Raw genomic sequence first — 27,395 nt, 5'->3', positions numbered from 1 at the left:
GGTCAAGGTCAGGGGGCCCGGGGCAAGGGAGGAGGGGCTTGGCACCTACGGGCTGGTGGCCACTGTGAAGGGACCAGGGCCCTCTCCCTGCTGTCCGGAGGCCTGGGGTGGAGGCCAGGAGACGGACCCTGCTTGCCCTCAACCCTGACCACTCTGACCTTTGACCCCGACCACCGCTGAGCTCCACCCCACCCCCACCGCCCCTCCACGCCGTCATGTCAGGGCCTCCCTGGCCACACTGGATTCTCGGGGGCGTGTCTTCTCCAACTGGACTCTCCTCCATCTCGTGTATTTTGTAGGATTTGCCCAAAGTCGTCTGGGGTGGGTGTGGTCTCTGCAGGAAGATGCTCGGCCCGTTTTGTTCAGTGGTTGCAGGACTAGCCCTGGGTTCTGACTTGCAGCACCGGTTTCTGCACTATTTTCCTGGGAATTCGCCCTTTCCTCCCCGCGGCCCACCTCGCCCTCTCACCATGGTCAGGGGCCCTGCTGCCCTCAGGCTCTGTCTTCTTGTCGCCCCTGACTGTCCCTCGGGGCTCCGTCCCGCTCGCCCGTCACCTGAGTCCATCAGAGGCAAGACTCCCGTCTCCTCGCTCTGGCTCTGTCTCCTCGCTCTGGCTCTGTCCGCTTCCATCGTTTCTGCTCTTACTTTACCATCGATTCCTCCTTCTGTCTTTGACTTTATCCTTTAATTCCCCGAATTCAGGCACCAGCAAGCGACCCCTGAACGGTGACTGCCCGAGAGAGCTCAGATGGATTTTCCACTTCTGCGGGGAGAAGACTGTACGTGACCCTCCAAATCCAAGGTATTTACTATCTGGGGGCAACCAGCATGGGGGTCACAAGGCACTCACCTGGAAGAGGTCAGGAGGCCGGGAGCTGCGGAGCAGCGGTGCTCACCTGGGCTCCTAAGACGCCCCTCCGCGGCCGCCCAGACCTGCAGGCTGACCCCGAGCAGCTTGGAGTGACACAGATGTGCTCGGCCTGGAGGCCCACGGCCGGCCCAGCTGGACAGGGTTGTGGGGAGCTCCCCCCTGCCCGCCCGCCACATGCCCAGTGCCCCCCGGGGCTGGGCCTGGCTGGGCTCATTCCTGCACACAGCGCTGCCCCTGCCGTCGCCGACTCTCTCCCGCGCTTCCCCGTCTGGGCCCTATAGTAGCCTTTGCCAGGCCAGAGTCCCCTCCTCCAGCCCCTGCTGAAGAGCCATCCTGGGGGCTCTCCAGCCGTCCCAACACCACCAGCACCACGTCCCCTGCAGCCACCTTCCCGTCTCGCCCCCCACCCCGGCCCCCTCGGCAACTTATTTTTGTTCTTTTCTCTTTCAGCTAAACCTGGGCAGCTTCCAGGGCTTCCCTGGAGGTCCAGTGGTTGAGACTCCACGCTTCCACTGCATGGGACAAGGGTTCAATCCCTGTCAAGGAACTAAGATACCACATGCTGTGCGGCGTCGCCAAAAAAAGCCCAAAAAAGGGCTTCCCTGATGGTGCAGTGGTTGAGAGTCCGCCTGCCGATGCAGGGGACGCGGGTTCATGCCCCGGTCCAGGAAGATCCCACATGCCGCGGAGCGGCTGGGCCCGTGAGCCATGGCCGCTGAGCCTGCACGTCCGGAGCCCGTGCTCCGCAACGGGAGAGGCCACAACAGTGAGAGGCCCGCGTACCGCAAAAAAAAAAAAAAAAAAAGAAACAAAAAAAAAACCCAGGCAGCTTCCAAATCCCCGCTGTCCAGGTGACACCCCAGACGGGCCCAGCCAGTGGCAGGGGCCTCTGACTGGACACGTGGACTGTTCAGAAAAGGCAGGAGGCCCCTCTGCATCTGTCTGCGGCACAGACATCCGTCTGCATCTGTCTGCGGCACAGACTTCCCCAGGAGAGCAACCAGGAGCCGAACTGTGCCTCTGAGGACAGCGGGGCCCTCAGGCTGCCGCCGAGGTTTTAAGAGAAGAAAGACCTCTTCGACACTGATGGGAAAAGAAGCCTTTACCGCCACTTCAGTTCTGCAAGTAACTGTGTCAGAACAGGTGCTGCTGAGTTTCCCAAGAGGCACGAGGTGGGTGGGTGCCCGGCAGGCGGCCGCGCAGCGCTCAAAGACCCTGCCCCCCACCTCGCAGGGCAGGGCCAATGGGGGGCCCATGGGGAAGAGCACGCTTCCCAGCCTTGCCCGGCCCCCAGCTAAGCCCAAACCACTTCAGAAGGTGCTTCCAGTTAACAACAGGGCCCCACGACGATTTTCTCAGGAAAGAAAAGCAAGAATACTTCTCCAAAGATTATAAATGTCTCCTTTGGCTATCGCAAATCCTTCCTCTTACCCAAAGTTCCTTGGATCAACGTGTTTGGTAGAAAGCCTATGATTTTATTGTTAGAATGAACAAAAAGAGACGCGAGGCCAGCCAGGCCTACGTGACCTGGGGAGGAAAGCGAGCGGCAGAAGCCACACCGCAAAGCAAATGAATGCCTTTTATTGAAGTGACAGAGCAGGGCTGCCAGGACCACGTCCTCACGGCCCGTTCCAAGTCCTCAGCGACGCGGCCCTGCTCCAAACAGCCCGGCACACGACGACCACGTCCACAGAGAGGCCGGCCACGCGCCCAGTGTTTCCGAGCAGCTGAACCACGCGCAGTGCCCTTCACAGCAGGCGTTTCACCAAAGGAACGCAAACCCACCCCAGGGTCTGTGCACAGACCCTGTTAACAGAATGCCCTCACGAAAATTCACTTCAAAATAGAGACGCTTTCTCGGAACCGTAAACGCCGTAAAAACGCAGAACACTTCTTTAGGAAAGACTGGATCAAAGCGACACCTCGAGTTCAAAACAGCGCGTTCGCGGGGAAGAGCCGGGGCTCCCCCGCCTGCCGGTCAGTTGTTCTCGATCTGCTCCAGGTCCAGCTCGCCGCGGCCCAGGGGGAAGATGCCCTCCTCCCCAGCGCTGTCCCAGTCACTTGGGTCCCCGCCACTCCCACCCTCGCCCTCACCGGCCACCCACCCCCGCCAGACCCCCGGGCTGGGGCCGGCGTCGCCGGGGCTGGGCGCAGCGGTGCTCATGGGGCCGTGCGGGTCGCACGGGGAGGACACGGCTGTCTTCACTTGGGCGTCTTCCTCATCCTCGTCTTCATAATCGAGGGAGCAAAGGCTTTTTGAATTTTTTAACGTCTGCAACAGAAAAGACACAGGCTTGAAGCATCTCCAGGAGGCCACAGGGGAGGTGGCATCCCACCAAGAGGGGTCCCCGAGGTCACAGAAGGCGTCCTCGGTTCCCTGGGCCCCGCCACACGCCCTCCCACCCTCGGGGCCACTTTCTCAGAGCCCTGCCTGCCCGCGCCCCTGCCTTGCCCAGGGCCATGGCCCCACTGAGACCCGGCGCATGGGGGACAAGGGCCCGGGGACTCGAGGCCGCAGGTGTGTCCACGATCCCATCAAATACCTGCGGAAGGACTGGCCGGAGGTCCGGGGTCCTCGCGCAACAACGGCCCCGCTCGTCAGCCCAGCCGGCGCCCGCCTCCACAGCCTGCCTCGGGGGACCCCCGCCAGGGCCCCCAGCTCCTGCCAGGCGAGCCCCACAGCCACCCCCGGTGCCCACCTTCCTCTCCCCTCAGCCCTCCCTCTTCCAATGGTTCCGCTTTCAACACCGACACGCCGCAACTGTCCTCACCTTAGAACGCCTGAGACGCACACCCTACGCAGGAGGCCTCCCCTGAGCCTCCACCCCCTCCAGCCTGGCGGGCAATCTCCCCGCCCTGCGCCCCCGGCCGGCCGGCCCAGAGCGCCCAGCTGAGAGCCGCTCTGCCGATGGTCTGCCGCTGCCCCCGGTCCCTCCCTGAACTCCTGGTCCTGCAGCTTCGTGCAGCGCCACGTGCTGTCCACGGCGCGTCCAGGCGTCACCCCTGGGCTGCCCACCCTGCCCCGCAGACACGTCACCACGTGTTTTGGGGCTTCTCAGGGCATTAGCAGAATCCGACATGGCGACGTGTGTGGGGGTGGCGGCCACGGGGCAAGGGTGCCCCCAGGCCTCCCGCGGTCAGGCTCCTGGACACACGTCTCCCTGGAACAGGCCCCCCAGAACCACACACGCAGCTCCCTCTGGAACCAGCGCTTTCGGGGGTGCCACTCAGCTCCACCAGACCAACGGCCTTATTTCGGCTGTTGTCCTACTGGAAAGAGTGAGCCGCCAAGAAGTAACACTGAAGAGTCAAGTCCCTGAAGATCTGACAACTGGCCACAAGCCCTGGTCACAAAATGAGGACGCGTGAGATAATTTCTCCTTCATTCAAATCAAGGTGGACGCCACAGTCAAGGTCACTTTCGTACGCAGACCCCACAGCACGGCGGGCCCAGCCCTGCACCCACAGCAGCAGAAGCCGACGTGTCCTTCCTCACATCTCCACCTACAAAATTCTCCTTTTGATTCACAGCATGGAAGTCGAAGCCCTACCCAGACGGTAGTAACCTGACAGCTGGCGGGAGGACCACGGCCCACAGGTCCTCTCGGTGGCCAGGACGGAGGCCCGCCTACGACCACAACTGCGGCTCAAGCGTGAATGCGGCAGCTCTGGACACTCCCGGCTCAGGCCACGCACAGCTCGAAGCCACTGACTCTCCACACTGAAGAGCCCAAAGGGGGCGTCACAAGGCTCCAGAGGGCCTGACCTGACACGTGTGACCCTCGCTGCCGGACGGTCCTGCTCTGGTCTGACGGTGACCTGCATCTAAGCAGATGAACAGAAAATATCTTTTCAAAATCAAAGGTCAGGACTTCCCTGGTGGCACAGCGGTTAGGAAACCGCCTGCCAATGCAGAGGACACAGGTTCGATCCCTGGTCCAGGAAGATTCCACAGGCGGTGGGGCAACTAAGCCTGTGCGCCACAACTACTGAGCTCACGTGCTACAACTACTGAAGCCCGCACACCTAGAGCCCATGCTCCGCAACAAGAGAAGCCCCCGCAATGAAAAGCCTGTGCACCGCAACGAAGAGTAGGGTCTGCTCGCCGCAACTAGAGAGAGCCCGCGCGCAGCAACGAAGACCCAACGCAGCTAAACATAAATAAATAAATAAATAAATTTATTTATTTTACAAAAACAATCAAAGGTCAAAACTTTGAGTTCTGAATCAGGGGCCCTCAGTTTTAGAGGGTCTTTCACCTTGTGTGCAAAACAGCCTGGGGGATGCGCCCACCACAGACCACCCAACTGACGCGGGTAAGAGCTTGCGCTCAACCCTCCGCGGCTGGAGCGAAGAGGCCCCGTGAGACTGACACCATCCTGCCAGCAAACGGCCGGCCCGGCCCAGCCACAGGCTCGTCAGGTCTCTTCCTGGAAGCACAGCCCTGGAGTCCATGCTCCAGACCAGAGCTGGCCCTGCCCACAGGCCACGGCCACAGCCCAGGCGGGAGCCTCTGGCTGCCCGGAGCCCCTGGAGCCCAGCACCCAGGCGCAGGTCCAGCCTGGGCTCCAGCCGAGGAGAGGAACCTGGACACGCACCGCGGCCGACCTGGCCGAGCCAAGGCCCTCCTCACCCACCACGGGCGGAGGCCGGCCCGGTGGACACCACAGGACTGGGGGGACGGGGCTGTCCACCACGAGCAGGACACATGTGGAAACGGGGGCCGCCTGAGGGTCGGCACCCCGTCTGGACTCCCAGCCTCCCCAGGCAGCACTGGAAGAGGCCTCTCCTGTGGAACTGGGGGTGAAGACTTGGGGGGTCCCAGCACCCCACAAAAAGCTCATGGCCGAAGGGCCACACCCAGGCACATGGGGCCGCCGATCGGCTTTTGGGTCCCCGGCTTAAACGCAGGCAGGCGTCCCAACGTTACCAAACACCTGGGGACAGCATCTTCTATGTAAGGCAGCAGTGAGGACAACCCAAAAGAGGAAGCAGTTTGGAGGAAACAGGCGATGCAAGACAAAGAAAACGTCCCCAAAACCAGACCCCCAATACCCAGGGATAAGATCCTCCATCTGTGAACCGGCAAAGGGAAAGAGGGGACCAGTCAGGAGGCCCACCCTCTGAGGCCGGGGGCCCCAGAAGGCAGACTGAAGAATATCACACCCCGAAATCATCTCCCCAGCAATGCGGGGGCCCCCTGCACCCGACTGACCCCCAAGGACCCGGCACAACCGACAAACACAGACACACGAGGTCTGTCCTCACGAAATGCTTGGAGGACAGAGAGGAGACTGGGGAACCAGGACCAGACGGGATGGTGCGGGGCCCGGAAGCTGAGGGCAGCGTCTGGAGTGTGAAGGGGCCGGTCCTGGGCAACGGGAGAGGACGTGCAAGGCCTCTGAATCCATGCCACCCCGCTCCTTCCTCAAGAAGCCGTGCGCGAAAGAGATGGTGACAAGGAAGGCTGACCCCTGGGTCTCGGGGTTGGCGAGTCCACTCTGCAGTGGACGGCCACCTGTCTCTGGGTCTCTCTGGAGGCCCAGACACCAGCCGGGGGGTCCGTCACCAGGTGGCACAGCCAGGATGGTACCACCGCGGTGTCTCCTGCTGGGCGGCCTGCAGTGCCCGGGGACCCTCATTTCACCAGCGAGAGCCCCGTGGTGACCTCAGCGACAGGGCACGGGGGCATTACGAACACAGCCTCTCTCATGCCTCGTGCCCTGGGCCCTGAGTGTCTGGCACCTCGCCTGACCCTGGCACTGACCTTCTCAGAAGAGGGGAGAGAGCGTGGCCCCGAGGCCGCTGGGCACACCTCCACCCACAGTGCCACCCACAGCGGTCACAGCGTCCCCTCCGCAAGAGAGATGGGTGTACCCGCCACGCGCGGTTTTTACATTCATCACCTTCCACGTCCGTCTAAAGCAACACGCTCATGCGACAGTCGATCGGGAGAAGCGAACAGGTTAAAGCAGACTAGACAGAGTACATCTACCATGACACGGTCTGTTTATTCAACTTGGGGGAAACTACAGCACGAATAAAAAGGACGAAATGAAAGGCAGACACGAGCTGCTCAGAAAACGAACTTGAAACACGTGGACAGGGAACTAGCCTCACAAATACAGAAGCTGCAGGTCAACCACCACCGCCCCGGGTCTTCCCCGCCTCTGCCGGACCCTCCCATGGTGCCCTCCCCCACCCTGGGCTGGTGGACGGACGGCCAGGGCGAGGCCCCCGGCCCCACCTGCTCACCCTCTGCCCCCCTCAGTCCAGGAGGCCGTGAAAAGGCCGCGACTGCCTGACCTCTCGGTGCCGGGCCCCCCGCCCTCTCACCGGCCCAGTGACATCCACACAAGACTTGGGAGTCAGGGCCCGGCCGCCCCTGTGGCCACTGGGGAGGCACGTCAGTGCCCTGGCCTCGTGGGGGTCCCTCCCCAGGGAAAGCTCACAGCCACATTCCGGCCACAATCTCTAAGGCACTGTGTGCATGACACAAAAATAAGGACAAGAACCAAGAGGCTGCTTCTGTGAGAAAGCAGTGGGAACCAGCTGACCAACAAGCTCCCAGGCCTGGCGGCTCCGGGCAGCTGCGGGCGGCAGGCCCGGGCGGGAGGCGGCCTTCGACAGCGTGGAGCCCCAGCGCTGTGTCCAGGGGCCTGTGCACTCTGACCTCTCGGGGCTCCTCCCGCGCCCAGGAAGCCTCGTGGAAGGGAGACGGACTAAGGGACAGGAAACCTGGGGTCTCCAGGTACAAACGGACAGAATTCGCCAGGTGTCCAGGCTGAGCGACGGGCATTTCCCCGAGGCGACGTCCTGCGCGGAGGGGACGCCTGGTGATGGCGGGTCCTCTATGCCCCAGCCGCCCGCAGAGCCCAGTGACCACCGCGGCCAGCCCAAGGGAGGGACCGGGACCAGGGACTCAAGTCACTCCTGCAGACGGTGCTTGGCCCCCCCGCTTGCAGCCCCGCAGCAAACACCCACGACACTCTCAGCTCGCTCCCCGCGCAGCGCGCCGCAGCGGGCCTGCCGCCCTACAGGCCCCACACCCCAAACGCAGGGAGGCCCGAACCTCGCCACTCAGACCCCGTGACCGCTTGGCCACTGTCACCTCACTCCTCTGATGTTTGAAATAATCGCGTTTTCTAGGTACGTTGTAACATCGTGGTGGAGTACGGAACATACTTGGTCTTCTTGCGGGTGCCTGGTTCAGAGCTCTAAACTCCTCGGGGTTCCCTGAGTGACGGGGGCGGGGGAGCCTCTTCCAACCACACCCGAGTTCACACCAACACGACTCAACCCCGCAGCAGCCTCAGGATGGGGGCTGGTCACCAGCGGAACCAAGCCTGGGATTCCAGGGTCGGACTTTCAGCCCACCCCACCTCCACCTCCTGGGACCCAGTTAATCACCAGTGGCCAATGGCTTAATCAATCACACCGATGCAACAAAACCTCCATAAAATCCCCTCGACGGTGGGGCTCCTAGGTGAGCTCGTCAAGGTGCTGGGAGCGTGGTGCACCTGGAGAGGGTGTGGAGGTTCTGCGCCCTCCCTATGCCTTGCCCCACGCATCCCTTCCACCTGGCAGTTCCTGTGTTGAAGCCTTTATGATAAACGGGTGTCGTAAATAAGGTGCTTTCCCGAGTTCTGTGAGCCATTATAGCAAATGATGGACCCTGAGGAGGGGTCGTGGGAGCCCCCTATTTATAGGTACAGGAGGCCCTGGACTTGGGGCTGGTGCCTGAAGTGGGGCCGTCTTGTGGGGCTGAGCGTTGACCTGCAGGGTCTGCACTAACCCCAGGTAGTTCGTCTCAGAAGTGAAGTGAGTTGTTGGACACTCGGCTGGTGTCTGCAGAGAACAGCAGGTGTGTGGTGGGAAAACCCAGGCATTCAGTTTCAGAGGCGATGTGAGTCCACACAGGTCACAGTCACGTCGTCTGGTGAGGGACGGAGGGGCTACCGACTGGCTGCGGGGCCCGCTTGGGCACTGACCTCTGCACCCGGCCCGGAACTGACCCCACGCCTCAAAATGGGGATCTGAACTGGCACGGGGGGAAGGTTCTTCACCAGATGCTTTTCAACAGGTGGCCGTTGTGATCTGTTTGCCATGTTCCTAGCCACACACACTTCATCATTCACATTAAAGATAAAAAAGTACAGACTACAAATTTTAAAGGCCTGAGAAGTACAATGAGCAACTTTGTACCCAAAACTGAAACCTTAACTGTAACAGACAAGTCCCCAGAAATACTCAAAACAAACTGAAGAAACAGAAAACCCTACTAGATCCTGACTGGAGAAAGTGGGTGCGGCTCTGTTTAAATCCACATCCACCCCAGGCCCAGATGGCTTTCCAGCAATCCCACCAAACCTCCGCCACGTGAGGGAGCTGGGAGGTGGCTCCCCCAGCCCCAGGCCAGCCTTAGGTGCCCACAGCCCTGGCCGACAGCATGGCCGTGACCTCGGGGAGTCCCTGAGCAGAACCGGCCAGCTGAGCCGCTCCTGGGTGCCCAACCCACGAGAACATAGCACAGACGTGTGCTGTTTCCGCTGCTAGATGTGGGCTGTTTGTTACGAGGCAACAGATGACTGATACACTATCTTATACTTTCATTTCAGAGATGGCTCTGCTGGGGACATCAGGGTTGAATCAGAGGCAGACACCCATGAGCACGAGAGAGGTTGCCAGGAGCCTGGGGCAGAATGGCTGGAGAAGGAAGGGGACACAGGACGAAGACTGCTGGGCCCGGGAATTGCGTGGTAGGGGCGCAGGGGAGCTAGCTCTAGGACCACAGCCACGCGCCCGTAACAGGAGGAGCCTCTGCCCTCCCCAGGCTTGTCCCTGTCCTGCCCACACCCCAGCTCCCGTCTCCTCTCTGCTCCCCCACCAGCCGCCCTGCACGGCAGCCTCTCCATCACAAGGCGATCGCGACCATGCTTGGCCCAGAGCTCAGCAACCCGAGAGTTGCCAGGCTGGGTCCACACACATCTGTGGTCAGTGGTCCTGACACCCTCCTCCTCACCCTATCCCTGCCCCCTCCCTGGTCTGAGGGGTTGGCACGCCCACCCAGCAGTGAGGGCTCCCCCTGCTCTGCTCCCCCTGCCTACTCTGGAGTCCCTGGTGGGAACATCCCCACAGTCCTGCCCCCTCGGGGCCCGCAGATGCTGCAGTACTCGGAGCTGGGGGTGCGTATCGGGCTCACGGCCAGCTTTCCTCCGCGGCATGTGGCAAAGCGCGGAACACCCCCTTCCTAAACCCCAGCTCTCCGCGGAAACTTCACAGCCAGCAAGTGTGGGTTGGGAGCTCCCTCCCCACCACTGGGAAGAACCTTCCAGAAAACCCACCAGTCAGGAAAGGTAAAGCTGACAGTGAAGTCGAGAGTGGGTGTAGACAGCATCGTGCAGCCTGGATCCCACCTGGGTTCTGTGGACCACGGCGACCTCAGTCCCACCCTGCGGGCTCCTGCGCCCCCGCCAGGACCCCAGGCACAGACGCCTCTGTGATGAGGGGGCCTGGCAGGCCGTCCTCTCCCTTTTCTCACGCCAGAGCCCCGTCCTTGCTCCTCAGCACCCCCAGAAGGTCCTGCCATCCCCCTGCAAAGATGCACAGGTCAGACCTCTGGAAACCGGCTCTTTCCTTTAACTCTGCTCTGAACTGCCCGCGATCAGAAAACAGCATGGGAGGGGCAGGCGGTGACCCCGGACACCAGAATCTTCAAGCTGGTTCACAACCCAAACTCTGAACAACACCTTCTCCAAAGAGGCGTCATTGGTGGCGGGCTCCGCGAAGGACAGCAAGGAAAGGCTTGGTGGCGGACGGCGCCTGCTCAGCCTCGACGCCCTGACCAACGGCTCCTGTCTCCACCCTGCAAAGGGCAGCCCAGGCCCGCGTGGGGGCGGATCCCCCCATAAGCGCCCCGCCCCATGGAGGGGGCGCCTGCACTGGATGCAAGAGGGAGCCTCACCCGCGTCATTTTCAGGAAGTCCAGGGCCGGGCGCGGCCAGCGGGCATCCTCCTCACGCCTGCGCTTCCGCTGGCCCTTCCCGCCCGCGCGCACACACGGCTGAGAGCGGCAGCGGAGCAGGCCCCGGCGGCGGCCCAGCTCGGGCGTGGACGCGGGCGTGGACGCGGGCGTGGACGCGGGCGTGCTGCCCGCTGAGGGTGGGGCCGCGTCCACTGGCAACAGGTGCTCCTGTGACAGGGACAGGCGGCGGCGCGGCGAGGGCCAGCGAGGTCCGGCGGGTTGCCGAGCCGGACCCAGGGCCAGGAGGCCGCTGCTGGCCAAAGCCGAGGCCGGCCGGGGCGCGGGGGGTGAGGCGGAGCTGGCAGCGGGGAGGGCTCGGCCCGGCGACCAGGCGCTCCCAGCCTGCAGCGTGGCGCTCCCGCCACTGTGGCACCGCCGCTTGGAGACAGCAGCCCAGACTCTGGAGCCACCGGGGCGCCACGGGGACCGGCAGCGCGCCAGCTCGTCGGGCTCCGACAGGGAGCGGCAGTGTCGCTTGGTGGGGGGTGCTGAGGGCGGCCCTGCGCCGTCCCTGAGGTCCCTGGCACTGACCGCACCCAGGCTGGCGCTCGGGCTGCAGGGGCCAGGAGGGAAGGGGATGGCAGGGCCCGCGGCCCCCTGGCTTCCAACGGGCTGTCCTCCACCGACGACCTTCCAGGGGTGCTTGTCTTCTGGGAAAACACGAAGGAGAGACGGGTGAGGGGCGCACGCCCCCCGCGCCCTCAGCCCTACCTGGCCTCAGGGTGGGCCCAGCCCTGCTCGTGGGATGCCCCTCCTCCCCGCCCCTGCCCTGCACAGTCGCAGCTCACACCACGGTGGGGACGCCTAGGGGCACGGGGAACCTGACACCACAGACCCAGCTTCCTCGTCATCAGATGGGGGCATAAGGGTCACTCGAGAGGCCGAGCGTACAGGGGTCAGCAGCTCGACACAGATGGGCTCACGCAGGCAGCATACCTGGGCACGGGGGCAGCCAGGGGAGTGGGGCCAGGGCTGGGGGAGCCCCGAGCCCTGATGACCTGGCCCGGGGGCGGCCAGTAGCCCCTCCAGCCCAGCTGCTCTGCGGTCACCCCCAGCGGAGGGGCCTTGGCATGGAGGCCAGGACCCGCCGCTGGGAGAGGCACAAGCAAAGGCCCTAGGTGACACCGGGTCACGAGGACGCACAGTCAGTCAGAAAGGACGGCAGGGCTGGCTCCGTGGCCTACGGGAAGCCCGAGGGGCTCCGAGCCAGGACTGGCCCTGTGTGGGACGGAGACGGTGCCCAGGGCCACGTGCGGGCCCGTACCACCCGAGACCCTGGTGACAGCTGCACCCGAGCAGCCCGGAGGGAGCCGAGCACAGCGTCCCCGTGGAGGTGAGCAGGGCCGCAGGGGAAGACCTGGATGCCACTTGGACTGTCCGGCCTGAAGTCGCACCACTAGCACCTCACGGCGACCACGGACACCAGCCACAGTTCGTCACAGGGGCCACGGCGCCCACACTCACACTCACGCAAACAGACTTACGCTCGGGCGGCCAAGCCTCCTAGGCCCATTCAGACCACAGGGCACACGTGGCAGGGGCGTGCGGTGCAGGGAAGGGGTCCGGCAGACCCAGGCCCTCCAGGCACGCACAACCCCGGCTCCCACCGCTGGCCGGGTGTGCGCCACACCAGCGCTGCGGCACAGGCCGTGCGTACCGCCGGACCCCCGTCCTTTCCCTGGTGGCCACAAGACCCCACCGGGCGGGCCTTTCAGGTCTGCACTGCCAGGCCGCTTCCAGAAAGGAAGCTCTCCAACCCGCACCGCTGCCCAGAGGAGGGAGAGGCCAGCAGAGGAGGGGGCGCAGCAGGGGCCCCACGCTCCGTGTCAGCCTCCCCGTCCGGCCCTGCTCACGGGGTCCTGGCCCACAGCAGCCCAGAAAGACCCGCTGGCGCTTTTAAATACTTACCGTCGGTCTCAGAAGGGAACGAGTGGCCACTGGTGTTCAGTTTCTGGGCAGAATACTGAAAGTGAAGAGAAAGAAGTTTCAGTGCTGTGGGTTTACACATGCGGATTCAGAAAGAGTTCCAACTCAAGAAACAGGCCTGTGTTTTATCCCTGCAATAAACTTGTTTGTCCCCAACACTGTCTTTCTTGGTGATTAAAAAGAAAAACATGGGCCCCGAATACATTTCTTTTCTTAATCAGGATTTTTTAAAGCCTCACAGTTATTCGGTTAAGTAAAGGACATAGAGGGCTGCAAGCGGACTTCCCTGGTGGCGCAGTGGTTAAGAATCCGCCTGCCAATGCAGGGGACACGGGTTCAATCCCTGGTCCAGAAAGATCCCACATGCCACGCAGCAACTAAGCCCATGTGCCACAGCTACTGAGCCTGCGCTCTAAAGCCCGTGAGCCACAACTACTGAAGCCCGCATGCACTAGAGCCCATGCGCCGCAACTACTGAAGCTCGTGCGCTCTAGGGCCCATGTGCCACAACTACTGAGCCTGCATGCTGCAACTACTGAAGCCTGTGCACCTAGAGCCTGTGCACCACAACAAGAGAAGCCACCGCAATGAGAAACCCGCGCACTACAACGAAGAGCAGCCCCTGCTCGCCGCAACTAGAGAAAGCCCACGTGCAGCAATGAGACCCAACGCAGCCAAAAATAAATAAAAGTTTTTTAAAAAAAGAAAGAAAGTGACAAGGCAAACCATGGAATAAGAGAAAATATTGGCAAAACACACATCCAAGAAAAGACTTGTATCCAGAATATACAAAGAGTTCCTACAAACCAGTGAGAAAAATGCACACAACCCAAAAGAAAGATGAGCAAAAGGACAGCAAAAACGACATACAGACACCCAGTAAGTACAGGAAATGGCCCTGATCTCACTGGTCATCAGGGACACGCGGTCAGAGTCGTGAGCAGACGCCACCATTCCCGACCAGGGAGACGGCACGGCTGGGGCACTGACGGGCCTCTGGGCAGGGCTTCGCTTAACACAGTGGGAACAGACTTCCACAAGAGGCCTGCACGCGAACGCAGTCGGCGGTGTCATTCTTAACAGCCAGTCGTGGACACATCCCAAGTGTCTGGCAACAGGAGACGCGGACCATTCAACAGAGTGAAGGAACAGCTCCTGATGCGCCATCCACACAGTGAACCCAGGGGCGCTCATTCACCTTGAGTGGAGAAGCCAGTCTCCAGGAGTACACGCTGCATGTTGGCACTTCTGGGACAGCAAAGCCACGTGGGGCCACAGGGGACCTCCCGGGGCGGTGGAGAGGTTTGCAGTGACGGTGACAAGGTTACCGCGTACACGACTGGCAAACTCACCCAATCCACACCAAACCCCATCTGCGCGTTTCACTAGATGAAACGTACACCTCAATAAAAAAGTACTTTTTAAACTCAAGGCTTTAAAAGCTGAGCTCTCTGCCAACCCAACTATACCTGCACAGCCGGACGTGCTGGAGGACACACACAGCACGCTGAGGGTACGTCCACGGGGGCCAGCACACGCTGACCCTCCCTGACCTTGCACCCCCCCTCACTCCTCCACCTGGCGCCCTTCCCAGGCCCCCAGCACAGCCCTGCAGCAGAGGGGGCCTGCTCCCTGACCCGAGTCATGGCCTCTGCTCCAGCCCTGGCCCTCACTGAGAACGGACGCCAAGCACCCGTCCCCACCAGGCTCGTGTCCCCACCGGCTCCTGTCCCCACAGGGCTTGCGTCCCCACCAAGCTCTGGGGCCTGTGGGCCCTGCTACCCTCTCACTCCCGCGTCCGGCCCAGGCTCCAGCTGGCTCACCGCCCACAGCCTCTGCTCCACCGAATTCCAGCCCTGCGTCAACTCCCAACGCCCCTCCCCACTCTACTTGTCCCCAGCGCATCATCTGCTTCGCCTCGACCCCAGCATCGAGAACAGCTGCCCTGCTCTCTGGGGCGCCCCGAGCCCACAATCAAACAGTGATAGAGATGACGGGGACTTTCTTGCTCAGAAAGATACACTGAATGGTGTCTTTCGCTATGTAAATTACACCTCGTATTTTCTTTTTTTTTCTGGCTGCGCAGCTAGCAGGATCTCAGTTCCCTGAGCCGAGGCCCTGGGGCAGTCAAAGCGCCCAATTCCAACCACTAGGCCACCAGGGAATTCCCTCTTTTTTTTTTTTAAGTGAATGTTAGAGCAGGTGCTCTAAGCCACGTCTATGCACCCACAGCACAGGAACCCCACGGACGCGTCAGCGAGCCTCACCAGGAGCTCAGTGAAACGCCCACGGGTACAGAAAGGCACTATTTCCCACACACGTGCATCCTGTCCAGAAGGACGTGTGGGGAAGTCACACAAGGTGAAATGATGTGTCACAACGGGAAGAGTTATAAGTGGGACTTTTCTTGTCATGCTCTCTCTACAGCGAAACCCGCTCGCGTGCCCCCTTCCCTGCAGGACACCACAGGCGACAACAGGCCAAGGGCTGGGTGCGGGCGACACGACGGCGCTGAGCACCCGCCCGGGGAGACGCTCAGGCACGGCCCCCAGCACCAGGCAGGTGCGGACGCTCAGCCGCCTCCCTCTGGACTCCAGTTTAACCAGGCAGGGTGTGAGCTGAAGGTCATGGCGACACGGCCCTAGAAATCGGCTCCACCTCGGGCAAAGCTAACCCACAGAGACACAATTCAAGAGGAGCTCTCAGGAGGGGCGGCGCCCGGAGGCACGGGCAGCGTCTGGCGGGCCCGGCTGCCGACAAGGGTGGACGTTTGCCCACTCAGCGCCCAGGACCGTACGCGTCTATGTGTAGCTTAGGCTTTCCAAGTTTGTTTTTAATGAGGCTGAGGACCCACCATCACGACGCTGACGGGCTCTGGGGGCTGCGAAGGCGCCGCAGCCTCCCTGGGACACCGCCCCCTCCCTCCTCACCTCCCCCCATCCTCTCCCCCAGCTGGGGCCCAGCCCAGGCAGCGCCCCCAACAAGGGCCGGGCAGCTCACCGGGCCGGCATCGTAGCTCTTGCGGGCAAGGTCATCCAGGCTCTGGTTCTGCAGCTTCTCAGTGATGAGGGTGACCATGGTCTGGGGCCCGTGCCCTCTGTCCACGCTGACAGGCCCTGGGGTTCTGGAACATCAGGCTTCGGGAGGCCCGGGCCGCTGCTGGCTCTGAGCTAACCCTCAAGGGTACGTTTCCATTTTAAAGACGAGCGATCCATTCCCGAGGGTTCTTCAGAGCCTCGTGCCTGTTTCTGGCAAAGAGACACAAACCATCATAAGGATTACAGGCAAAGCCATTGAGCTAATGACTCTGTCACCCGCCAGGACTGCGTGTGTGAATATTCTGATCTCGCTGCCTAACAAAGACCCTCCCGCGTGAAAACTACCACAAGAGCTCTCTCCTGGAAAATGTAATGAAAGCAGCGGTCTGGGTGAAGGATGGCAGGTGGACACGCATGAGAGCCAGCGAGGGAGGCCTCCCCACCCCTGCTCCAAACACAGGCGCCAGACGGGAGGAGGCGCGACCGCCACGCTTCGGACTCGAGAAGCTGCTGGAAACCTAGTCCTCAGCCAGCGGCAGCGAGACCCCGGAAACGAGCTGGCCGTGAACGGCCGGACCCACCTGGCCGCTGACCAGTCACCGCTGACCACTGACCGCAGCAGTTAGACACCCCTCCGCCCCACCTGGCCAGTGAGAGCCCCGCCCCCAACTGAAGCTGGGGTTCCCTCCTGGGAGGGGGGCGGGGGTGCAGAGTTGGCAGCAGACCCAGCTGGCGGTGGCCCGGGGGGGACGCTCGGAGGACCCGGCTCCCCGCAGACGCCGACGGCAGAGGGCCGGCCACCCGCCCGCCACGCAAGCACCCCCTTCTCAGTGGCCCGCTGCCCCCGTGAGCAGCTGCTGAGGGCCCCCAGCCCAGGAAGCCACAGACAGAGGCGGACAGACAGGAAGACCCCAGCAACTGGAGAAAACAGATGACGCCAGAGGACGAGAGCTTCCGAGCGAGAAGGCGCCGTACCTACACAGTAAGATCGCTAAAAGGGAACATTTAGAGGAAACTAAAAGAGCTGTTGGAAATTAAACACGACAGCAGTGATGGAACTCCATAATCTTCAGAGCCCAGCTCCTAACTGCCTCCCAGAGGCCGTGAGCTCGCCCCGACCAGAGGCCCCATCCACACCCAGGACTGGTTCTAGGCCAGGAGAGCTGCTCTCCATCCACGGCGCCCACGTCTGTGCCCCTCAGCCTGAAGCCCGTCCACGGGGTCTTCAGCACCCAGCATGCTTGGCGCTGACAGCAGCCCTGGGCTCCCCGTCCTAAGTAGAGATGGCCACCTCTTCCAGCACAGCCGGGGACCCCAAGGCCCAGACAGGAGGGTCAGGGCCAGCAGTTCCCCAGGGGGCAGCTCTGCACCGGCAGTGGTTCTGCTTCAATGCGTTGCGAACCTGGGAACCGGATCAGAGCTGGCCACACCACACGCCCACCGCCAGCCCCCAGTCCCTGGGCAGGACCAGCCAAGCCACAGAACAGCTCCCCCTGCCGCTCCCCACAAAGCCACCTGGGCCTCACTCAGAAATCCCTCACAGGAGAGGGGCTTTACGAGGGCCCCTTCATCCCGACACGTGACAGATCAGCCTCCCTTGCTGCAACCCCCCGACGCCCACGGCACTGCCCTCTGACAGACGGCAAGGGGGCAGCGTCCTCCTCTGCCCTCTGCCCCGAGCCGAGCGCTCGGGGGTCTCTCAGACCCTCCTGTCAAACCCTCTTCGTGGCACACGGCACACAAAACCCTAGAAAGGTAACAGCAGCCACGGCAAAATTTGAAAAAAATAATAAAACAACTAGTACTTTAAAAACAGGCCCCACAGTCCTTGGAGAGATGGCTGATGTCCAGGGCTGGGGCAGGGAAACGACCAGAGGAGGCTGGGGCATCTCCAGGTGCCAGAGCATCAGGACAGGAGCAGAGAGTGGTGACAGGGCCCCCAGGGCAGCTGCGAAGCGAACGAGGCAAGTGGACTATACTCCACAGAAAAAATAAGATGCACAAATCCACGCTGAAATAAATAATTGAAAAGGTGGGCTTCCCTGGTGGCGCAGTGGTTGAAAGTCCGCCTGCCGATGCAGGGGACACAGGTTCATGCCCCAGTCCGGGAAGATCCCACATGCCGCGGAGCGGCTGGTTCCGTGAGCCATGGCCGCTGAGCCTGCGCGTCCGGAGCCTGTGCTCCGCAACGGGAGAGGCCACAACAGTGAGAGACCCACGTACTGCAAAATAAATAAATAAATAATAATTGAAAAGGTAAGGAAATTGGGGAGGGGGAAGCTCTTCCTTTTGGTAGAATGCCAACTAAGACATGTAGATGGAAGGACGGAATGTCTTTTAAATCACCACCTGAAAAGCACCGCATAAAGTTCCAGGCAAGAATCATCGCTGAAGCTAAAGCCAGTGGGTGGAAGCACGAGGAGAGGCAGGGTATCACGGGGCCCCAAGGGTCTCCCTGCAAGGCGCTCCATCGTGGACCGCACAGCACAGGCGCCCGGAGGCCTCACAGGGCCCCAAAGGGTCTCTCTGAAAGGCTCTCTGTCGTGAATAGCACAGCACAGGCACCTGGAGGCCTCACAGGGCCCCAAAGGGTCTCCCTGTAAGGCTCTCTGTCGTGAATAGCACAGCACAGAAGCCTGGAGGCCTCACGGGGCCCCCAAGGGTCTCCCTGCAAGGCACTCCGTCGTGAACCACACAGCACAGGAGCCTGGAGGCCTCACAAGGCCCCAAAGGGTCTCCCTGCAAGGCTCTCCGTCGTGGACCACACAGCACAGAAGCCTGGAGGCCTCACGGGGCCCCCAAGGGTCTCCCTGCAAGGCACATCATGGACCGCACAGCACAGGAGCCTGGAGGCCTCACGGGGCCCCCAAGGGTCTCCCTGCAAGGCACATCATGGACCGCACAGCACAGGAGCCTGGAGGCCTCATGGGGCCCCCAAGGGTCTCCCTGCAAGGCTCTCCGTCGTGGACCTCACAGCACAGGAGCCTGGAGGCCACCGCGAAAGCCAGAGGCCAAGGTGAGCACAGCCTGTTCCAGGGCATAGTGACAGCATGGGACACGGGATTCCTGTCAGAAACACAGAAGCTGGATTTAGCTGTGAGGAAAAGTCAGACAAACCCAAATGAGGTGAACTGTGCGAAGTGACGGGCAGCGATCAGCAGTGTCAGGGCCGGGAGAGACGCACACGAGGGAGTCCTGCCCTGCTGACGACCCTGGGAGGACACGAGGTCCTGGGTCAGAAAAAGGGCTCCAGGGGACAACGCCTGACATCTGCATCAGCACAGCGGTCAGAGCCAGCACCTCGGGTCCCGATCCGACCCTCGCGCTGCGCCACGTCCGACACGGACGCCAGGGGCCACGCGGCCCCCAGGGGGCACGGCCAGCTTCCACGTGGAATGGTCCTCCGCCACCACTGCAGACGTGCAAGAAAGGCAACAAAACAGTGTCAGCGCAAACACGGCTCCCGGCTGCTGCGGGCCGGTGCGCGCAGGGCGCAGCAGCTGCGGACAAAGCAAGAGACGCCCAATGGGGACGCCCAGCTGCCCGCCCGGGGCTGGGGGTGGGGGCTGAGCACCGGGCAGAGGAGAACGACCGTCCTGGGTAACGTTTTCATTGTCGTCTTGGGGAAGGAACGCGTGCCACTCACAGTTGTTAATATGCAGATTCAAATCCCAGCTCCCCGGAGCTGCCCCCACGAAGAACCGAAAACGGGGGGCTTAGGACAGCAGAAACCTACTTCCTCCGGGTTCTGAGACCCAAAGCCAGAAGTCGAGGTGTCGGCAGGGTTGGCTCCTCCTGGGGCCTCCAAGGGGGGATCCGCTCCCTGTCTCCCTCCCAGCCTCTGGTGGTGGCCAGCGGTCCTTGGCATCCTTGGTTGTGTCGGCATCACACCCACCTCCGCCTCCATCCTCAGGCAGCCTCTCCTGTGTGTCCTGTATCTCTGTATCTCTTCTTATCAGGACACCAGTGATTGGGTTGAGGTCCACCCTAATCCAGCATGACTACATCTTTTTTTTCTCCTTTTTTAAAAATATTTATTTATTTTTGGCCGTGTCGGGTCTTCTTTGCTGCGCTCAGGGTTTCTCTAGCTGTGGTGAGCGGGGTCTACTCTCCGTTGTGGTGCGCGGGCTCTAGGTGCCCGGGCTTCAGTAGTTGTGGCTCACGGCCTCCAGAGTGCAGGCTCAGTAGTTGAGGCACATGGGCTTAGTGGCTCCGCGGCATGTGGGATCCTCCTGGACCAGGGCTCGAGCCTGGGTCCCCTGCATTGGCAGGCGGATTCTTAACCACTGCGCCACCAGGGAAGTCCCCAGTATGACTATATCTTAATTTACATCTTAATGTAAAGGTCGTGGGGTCAGGACTTGAGCAGACCTTTTGGAAGGACACACTGTGTCAACCCTCAAGGCCACGCCAGTTCCCCTTATAAGAAATCAAACGATCAGGATGGAACCTCACGGGCACAATGCATAATGCCCTGCACGTCCCTGCTCAACGGTCAGCATGATGAGCCGGGGCTGGAGCAGCTCAGGACAGCGTCCTGGCCCTGAGGGAGGCAAGCTCGCCTTGGGAACAATGCCAGCTGGTGGCAGGTGCTAGAAGGAAGCGAGCAGGACCCCATCCATGGCAGGGCGGCCTGTTGGGAGGACGATGGAGCCAACACTGAAATCTGAGCAGGAGGTACCAGGACAGAGGGACAAACCCAGGACCCTGGGGGCCCAGGTGGACGCAGACGCCAGACGTGAGAGAACTAACCGGCCCTGCCGGCCGGGCGCTGAGGGCCGGGGAACAGAGGCTCCGTCCCACAAGCCCTAGGACGACTGAGGCAGACGTGTGGCCAGGGCTCCTCGGCACCCCTGGAAGCACAGGTGACCTTTGACTCCACCCACAGCCCCAGTTCAGAAGCTCCAAGATCCCACGCACACACACTGGAGCATCCCCTGACCAGGGGACAGTCTCCTCCCGTGTCAGGCGGACCCGCCGCAGAGGGGGCCCAATTGTGGACGCCTCGCCACTTTTCCTACCGTGAGAAATTCAAAGCCGCTGTCCTCCCTCCAAAGGCGCTGGTCCTTCTTCACAAGCAAACCAGTGACCCGGCTGCCCACCTCCCAGGGCTCCTCTCCCTGCCCACCCCTGTGAGCCTGGGCAGCCGCAGCAGCAAAGCTGTCCCTTCCCGTCCACTCAGCAGCCCTCAGCTGGCAACAAGAAGTAGCCACAGGGCTCCAACCACCAGAAACACCCTGCGTGGCTACGGGACAGAGGCCAAAATCCTCACTCTGGGCCTCCTGGCCCCTCACGTCCCCACACAGGCACTCACCAGGCCCAGGGGTGTCACGCACACAGCAAGTGCCCAACGGGCAGCCCCGCGCGTGGCCCAACCCAGACTCTGAGGGCCTCTCGGCCGGCCGCTCTGGCCCATCTCATCCTCTGGACTCCACCCTCCACAAGGGCGCCAAAGTGGCTCTGCTTTTCTGTTCTTTTCATTTCAGTTTATTGACATAGAGTCAGACAGCATTTGTGAAGCCATATATGAGTGTCTGAGGGCGGCCACACGCTGGGGGCTTAAGCAACAGACACTTACTGTCTCCCGACTCTGGAGGCTGTGCTCCCCCTGAAGGCGCCGGGGAAGAGTCTGTTCCGGGCTCTGCCCCGGCTCCTGGTAGCTCCTTGGCCTGTGGCAGCCTCACTCTCACTGTGTCTGTGTCCAAAACCCCCCTTATTATAAGGACACCAGTCGTTTCGGATTAGGGGCCACCCTCCTCCAGCATGAGTTCACCTTAACTAATTACATGCAACAATCCTATTCCCAAGGCACTGGGGTTTAGGATTTCAGCACAATTCAGCCTACAACAAGCCACGTCTATCGTACCACGGCAACGCACAGGTTTAAAAGCCAACACTGCTGCATCTCTGTAACGCAGAGGACGGGCACCAGCAGTGCCTCTGCCAGGGCACTTCCCCGCAGCTCTGCACTCGCACCCCGAGTCCATGCTGGACGGTGCATGCGCACAGCTGTCCTTGGTTGTCTCTGACTTGGGGAGCATCAGGGCTGAGGTCTTGCCAGCACGTCCCCACACCAACTCCCTGCCCCCCCCCCGCCTCCCAGCCTCCCAGCGCGGCCCACCAACACTTCCGTAAGTCATCGCCGACATCACTCTGTCATTGTAAACAGCATCCCCAGCTGAGCCACACAGGGAGCCCGTTTCCTCAGGTTAATAATTGCCTCCTTTTTCTCCTACACAAAGTTTCTGCCCGATACAAACTCTTCCCTCAAACTCCCCCAAAGAATTATCAACTCGGCAAGCAAGCTTCATTTGGTCAAAGATGTCAGGACAACCGTTAGGCCGTGTGCTCCTGGACCCCCGGCCTCTGCTCAGGCCGGAGTGGCGCTGGCCAGCTGGGCCCTGGGCCTCACCCTCACCTTGTGGCTTCCTGAGCAGGGTGCCTGGCAGGCGTGTGATGCCCGCGCCCCTTCTCTCCTCCCTGGATGCCTGCCGGACTTTCTGACTCTTCTGTCTCCCAGGGCCGGGAAACATACACAGGGCCTTGAGCAGGGTCTTCTTAACCAGGAACCCAAGCCACTGGGGCCTCGGAGGTTCGACAGCATCACTGCCGAGCCCCTCCCGTCCCCCCTGCCCCTGGTCTGTTTCAGGGACAGCCGGTGCTCTGCGCTGCGCTCCTGGGCTGGCCCTCCCTGATCGTCCGTCTCTGTCTCGTTTTTGTTGCTGTCGATCTGTTTCCACAATGGCCAACACCTCATCTTCCACGCCTTCCAGTGACATGTTTATTTCTGCTCCCCTGTTTAACCCGAGGGCCCCGGCGCGCCTCTGAGCGCCGTGAGCCTCCGTGTGTGCTCATCTATGAGGCTCTGACCCAGCACAGGGCTCTCCTCCTAACAGTTTCTTCGTCCTGTCCCTGCTATAGTGTCTCGGTTCCCTCAGCCAACTCTGCTCAGCTGGACTCAGCTTCAGGCCGGAGGTGTCCCCTGTGCCCATCACCCAGCTCCCCTTTCACGCTGGGAGGGGCCTGCACGGCATCTCCATCGAGGGCCACCCGGTACTCGGGGAGGAACAGGTGGATCCGCGTGGACAGCAGGCTGCAGACGGCAGCAGCCCGGGCTGGGGGCGGGGGGACAGGGCCACTGGAAATGCAGCCTCCCTCCAGCCCTCAAGCCGGACCCAGCCCTGGCTGCACCCCAGACCCCGGGCCCGAGCCTGGGCTCTGGACAGGCTGCTCCAGCTCCCCCGCCAGCTCCTGAAGCACGAAACGGGGAGAAAAGTTTCCAGGACCTGCTCAGTCAGTGGTGCCAGAGCGCGGGGAGGCCAGAGCCAGGCCACTTTAGACCCAAAAGCATCGGTTCCGGGGTTTTCACAGAAAAGACAGCACAGAGCCCCCGGCGCCGCAGACCCAGCAGCGTGTCCCCAGCTCCAGGCGCGTCGCGCAGTCACAAGCTCGAGGCCGGCACGGCGGCACCACCTCCAGCTTCTCAGAGATTTTCTTTCGTTTCCTCACCAAGAACACGCGAGCAGAACTTGGACCCTGACTGGACGTGAGTTATTAACCAGCACTGCTTGTGTGCCGGTCTCAGCGCCCCCAGGAGAAGGTGGAGCTGAGGGGCCCCTCGACCGGACAGAGGCAAGGCGACCTCCGGGCGCTGCAGAGGCCTGGTGCCTTTAGGGACACACCCTGAAGGCACCACGCACGGGGCGATCACAGTGACGGAGAGGCCGGCCACCCCGCTCCCCACATCTTCCCAGCCCTGGAGCCAGGATGTCCCCCGAAGGGACGCTCAGCCCCAGCCCCCGGCCAGCCAAGCTCCTCCAAATTCCGGGCCCTGAGACCCTGAGCAGTAATAAATGAGCGTTGCTGTTGGAAGCCACCAGTTTTGGAGTGAATTTGTTGTGCTGTCATAGTAACCAAAGCAGTGACACTTAGCAAAGCGCAGGGAGCCAAGCGTCCCCCTCGAGCTGCTGGAGCCAGTCACGGTCCCCACTCCTGCATCACATGGAGGCTGGGAAGGAAAGGGGAGTGGCCATGTCCCCACGCTGCATACAGGCCACAAGGGAAAAGTTACTGCAGCCGCCGCAAACGCCCGATGATTTTCAGTTGGCGGGGTCTGGGGTACGAGTCCACGTCAGGGGTTCGGTGCTTTCCCTAACAGGGCACATTCGGTGCCACACTCATGACCCCTGGGAAAGTCTGAGGCAAAGACAGCCCTGTGTCAGTGCCACCGAAAAACTGTGCGCAAGGCCACCAAAGTCTTTTCGAAAAGACTTCAAAACAAAACGAGAAAAGAAGACAGAAATCACCTGTCCTAACTAACCAACATCTTGCTAATATTAAAATACACAACTGGAGGGTTTAGACAACAGGAGTTTTAGTTTAAAGTTGCCCGGAAACCATGTTTGAACTGTGACCTTTGCAAGGCAACAAAGAGAAGAAACTTACATGATATCAATAAAAAGGAGACTATGACCCTTCCCTCCCTGCTAGTGCGTGCAGAGTGCACCACGCTGCAGAATAGACACCACACCCAGAAAGTTCGTTCTGAGAAAGGATGTAGGGTGGGCTCTGATCGGCTGGACAGAGGACCCAGGGTCAGACCCCGGCTGGCCTGCTTCGAGCTGGGCTCTCCCAGGTCCGTGACGTCACCTCTCTGGGAAAGACCAGCCAGATCATGAGGCTGCAAGGAATCAAATTAAGGAACGCGCATGAAGGTGCTGGGTCCCCGGCACACGTGTTAAATTACGACCACTTATAACAAACGCTTAAAAGACTGTCAAAGTCCACCTGCCTTTCAAAAATATTACAGCAGAAAAAGCCAAAAGGGTTTATATAAAAATTTTAATTTGCTTTAAAAAAAAAAAAGTTGTTTTTGAATGTCTGCAATGCACCTGTAAAAAACACCAGACTGGGGCTTCCCTGGTGGTGCAGTGGTTGGGAGTCCGCCTGCCGATGCAGGGGACGCGGGTTCGTGCCCCGGTCCGGGAGGATCCCACATGCCGCAGAGCGGCGGGGCCCGTGAGCCATGGCCGCTGAGCCTGCGCGTCCGGAGCCTGTGCTCCGCAACAGGAGAGGCCACAGCAGTGAGAGGCCCGCGTACCGCAAAAATAAACAAAAAACACCGGACTGTTGCCCTGGTTCTTTTATCTACCAGCAAACAAACAGGCCTCCTATGTGCCTGCTCCCTGTGCACCCAGGTGTGCATGAGCAAATGTCTCCATAACCAGGAAAGGTCCTGATGCACCCACTTAAAAAGGAAAAAAAGACAATAACGTTGGCAGCCTCTCCATTACACATTCCCAGCAGCTACGAGAACGCCTCTCCTCTCCCCAAATCCAAAGTAAGTCAAAAAATGTAGGGATCCACCCAAAGAGCAAACCCTTTACACCACACGTGCCACCCACCCGTGATCCTTAACCAAGGTCTAATGGTTCTCTGGACAGTGAACCATGGGAGGAGACCAGTTTAAAGAAAAGCCACTGTTCCTAACCAACTGCTATCTCAATTTCAACTGGGGGGTAATATTCCAGAACTTCAAAATCAAACTGTTTCCCGGCCTTCTACCATCAGACTGCTAAGGCTGCGCTTCCCTGTCCGACCTGCTTTGATAAGACAGTGAGATGAAGAAGCAGAACCTATAAGCTCAAGTTAAATTTCATAAGTATTGTGAAACTGAAGCCATTCTTGAAGTCAAACTAACCTATCTAGAAAAGGTCTCAATACAGAGAGGTCATCATATACTCAATTAAGTAGTGAGTGACTGAGTTAAAAAGAATTGTAAAGTTGTGGAAGCTTAGAGTCAAGTACAGGTAGCCCGTGACCAAATGCAAACAACTAGAGTCAATTTAACACAGACATAACACTTCAGATCTGCGACTGTACTTGGAGTAAAGGGAAAATAAAGTAGAAATAAAGAAAAACACACTCTATCTACCTAACGCACCCCTCTCCACTCCCAGGAAAAGTCTGAGACTCAACCCTCGTCTATGCAGAGAAAGCAGCTTCGGAATCCACTTCCAATCACCTTCCACAGTTCGCCGGGGAGGGTCTGGTCTCCCCCGTCGTGCGGGTCCACCTTTGGGCTCCCTTGACGCACAGTTTATCACGTCCAACTTCCTGCTTCTCTCTCGCTGCAAGATGACAGGCACATGAGTCTCGGGAACCGCTCAGGCCGCGCGTCTCGGTACCGGAACGACGACAGCTCGCAAAGGCGACACCCAAAGTCGGTTCAGCAAGTGGCAGCGCGCCCCAGGCAGGGCCCCTTACAGCCAAGGGGCGCGTAGAGTGTACGGGGCCCCGGGTGCGCAGGCTCTCGGGGCGCGCGGGGGTCCCGGGGCGCGGGGCTCTTGGGGAGCAGGGATTCCGGGTCGCAGGAGTCCCAAGGCCAGGGATTCTCGGGGAGCGCGGGGGTCCCGGGGTGCGCGGAGCTCTCGGGGCGCAGGGGGCCCGGGGCCCGGGGCTCTTGGGGCGCGCAGGGGGCCCCGAGGTGCGCAGGGTCTTGGGGTGCAGGGGGACCGGGGAGTGGGGGGCCCGGGGCCCGGGCCGGTCCGGGGGTGGTGCGCGCGGCAGGAGTCCCAACCCCAGGTCGCGAGCCCCCGGGTCCCCGCGCCCTCAGCGACCCGCCCGCCGCGCTCTCCGTGTGCAGCGGCGAAAACGCTCGGCACCGACGCGAGTGGAAAAGCATCGGGCCGCGCGGGCCGGGCTGAGCGCGCTGACAGGAGCGGGCACCCTCTGGCCCAAGTTCACGCGCGGCCCCGCGCGGGCGGGCGCACGCACGGCCCCGGGTGCGCGCACGCACGCCCCGGGTTCTCGCGGGCCACGCCGGGCCCTGCACCTGAGCTCGGCCGGGCGGGCTGAACGAGGGAGGCGCCGGCCCTCAGGCCGCGCTCCTCCCTCAAAGGACGTCGCGCCTCAGAGGCAACAGGACCGCGGCCGGCGCCCCGCCCCCACGACACAGGCACCGCCCCGCGCCGCCGCCCCGCCCATCAGCTGGCCGGCACTCGCCTTCCCACAGCCGCGCCGCTCCGAGCGCATGAGAGGCGGGGCCTATGTCGTGGGGGCGGTGCCTCGGTCGGCGGGTGGGCGGGGACTTACGGCGGAAGGGGCGTGCCTTGTGGGGCGGGGTTTCAGCCGAGGGGGCAGGGCCTGCGCATGCCGGGGCTTGTTTCCGCAGCGGGCGGGCGGACGGCGCGTGCGCCGTGCTGGCCCCGGGGTCGGGGCTACACCCACACACGTACCTGCGCGCCTGCGGGGGGTGGGCGTGAGCCAGTGTCCAGGAAGGCGAAGGCGGGCGGCGACGGCGACCTAAGGCAGCGGGAGGGCACGCTCGGCGCAGGGGCGAGTGGCCTGCCCGGCGCGAAGGGCTCGGCCCCGCCGGCGGCCCGGCCGTTCGGGGTCCCCACTCCCCACACCGTACGGCCCGGAGCCCTGGTTCGGCCTCGCCGCCCACCGCACCCTGCCTATGACCCGCTGTGTGACCTCGAGCAAGTCTCTTGCCTTCTCCGGTCTCCCGGCGACTCCGCCCTGTGCGACCGG

The 27,395-nt window shown here is 61.5% G+C and overlaps 1 protein-coding gene across 2 annotated transcripts; it reads right to left on the bottom strand.

Moving 5' to 3' along the window:
- Window positions 1-663: 663 nt before the first annotated feature.
- FAM53A (family with sequence similarity 53 member A) lies at window positions 664-26,735 on the bottom strand. 2 transcript variants are annotated; one of them, XM_060013113.1, is made up of 6 exons: window positions 25,885-26,735; window positions 15,823-16,070; window positions 12,805-12,859; window positions 10,837-11,546; window positions 2,978-3,144; window positions 664-764 (listed from the first exon to the last, which is right to left on the bottom strand). In XM_060013113.1, the coding sequence occupies exons 2-6, from the start codon at window positions 15,898-15,900 to the stop codon at window positions 746-748; spliced, it is 1,029 nt and encodes a 342-aa protein (XP_059869096.1). In that variant the 5' UTR covers window positions 15,901-16,070; window positions 25,885-26,735; the 3' UTR covers window positions 664-745. The 2 variants fall into 2 exon arrangements, with proteins under 2 accessions (XP_059869096.1, XP_059869095.1); XM_060013112.1 differs by lacking the exon at window positions 664-764 and having other exon boundaries at window positions 1,336-3,144.
- Window positions 26,736-27,395: the final 660 nt, after the last annotated feature.

Source organism: Delphinus delphis, chromosome 5, assembly GCF_949987515.2.
Source record: "Delphinus delphis chromosome 5, mDelDel1.2, whole genome shotgun sequence".
Lineage (NCBI taxonomy): Eukaryota > Metazoa > Chordata > Mammalia > Artiodactyla > Delphinidae > Delphinus > Delphinus delphis.
Note: the sequence above shows the minus strand (reverse complement) of the source record. Positions and strands in the feature narration are given on the sequence as shown.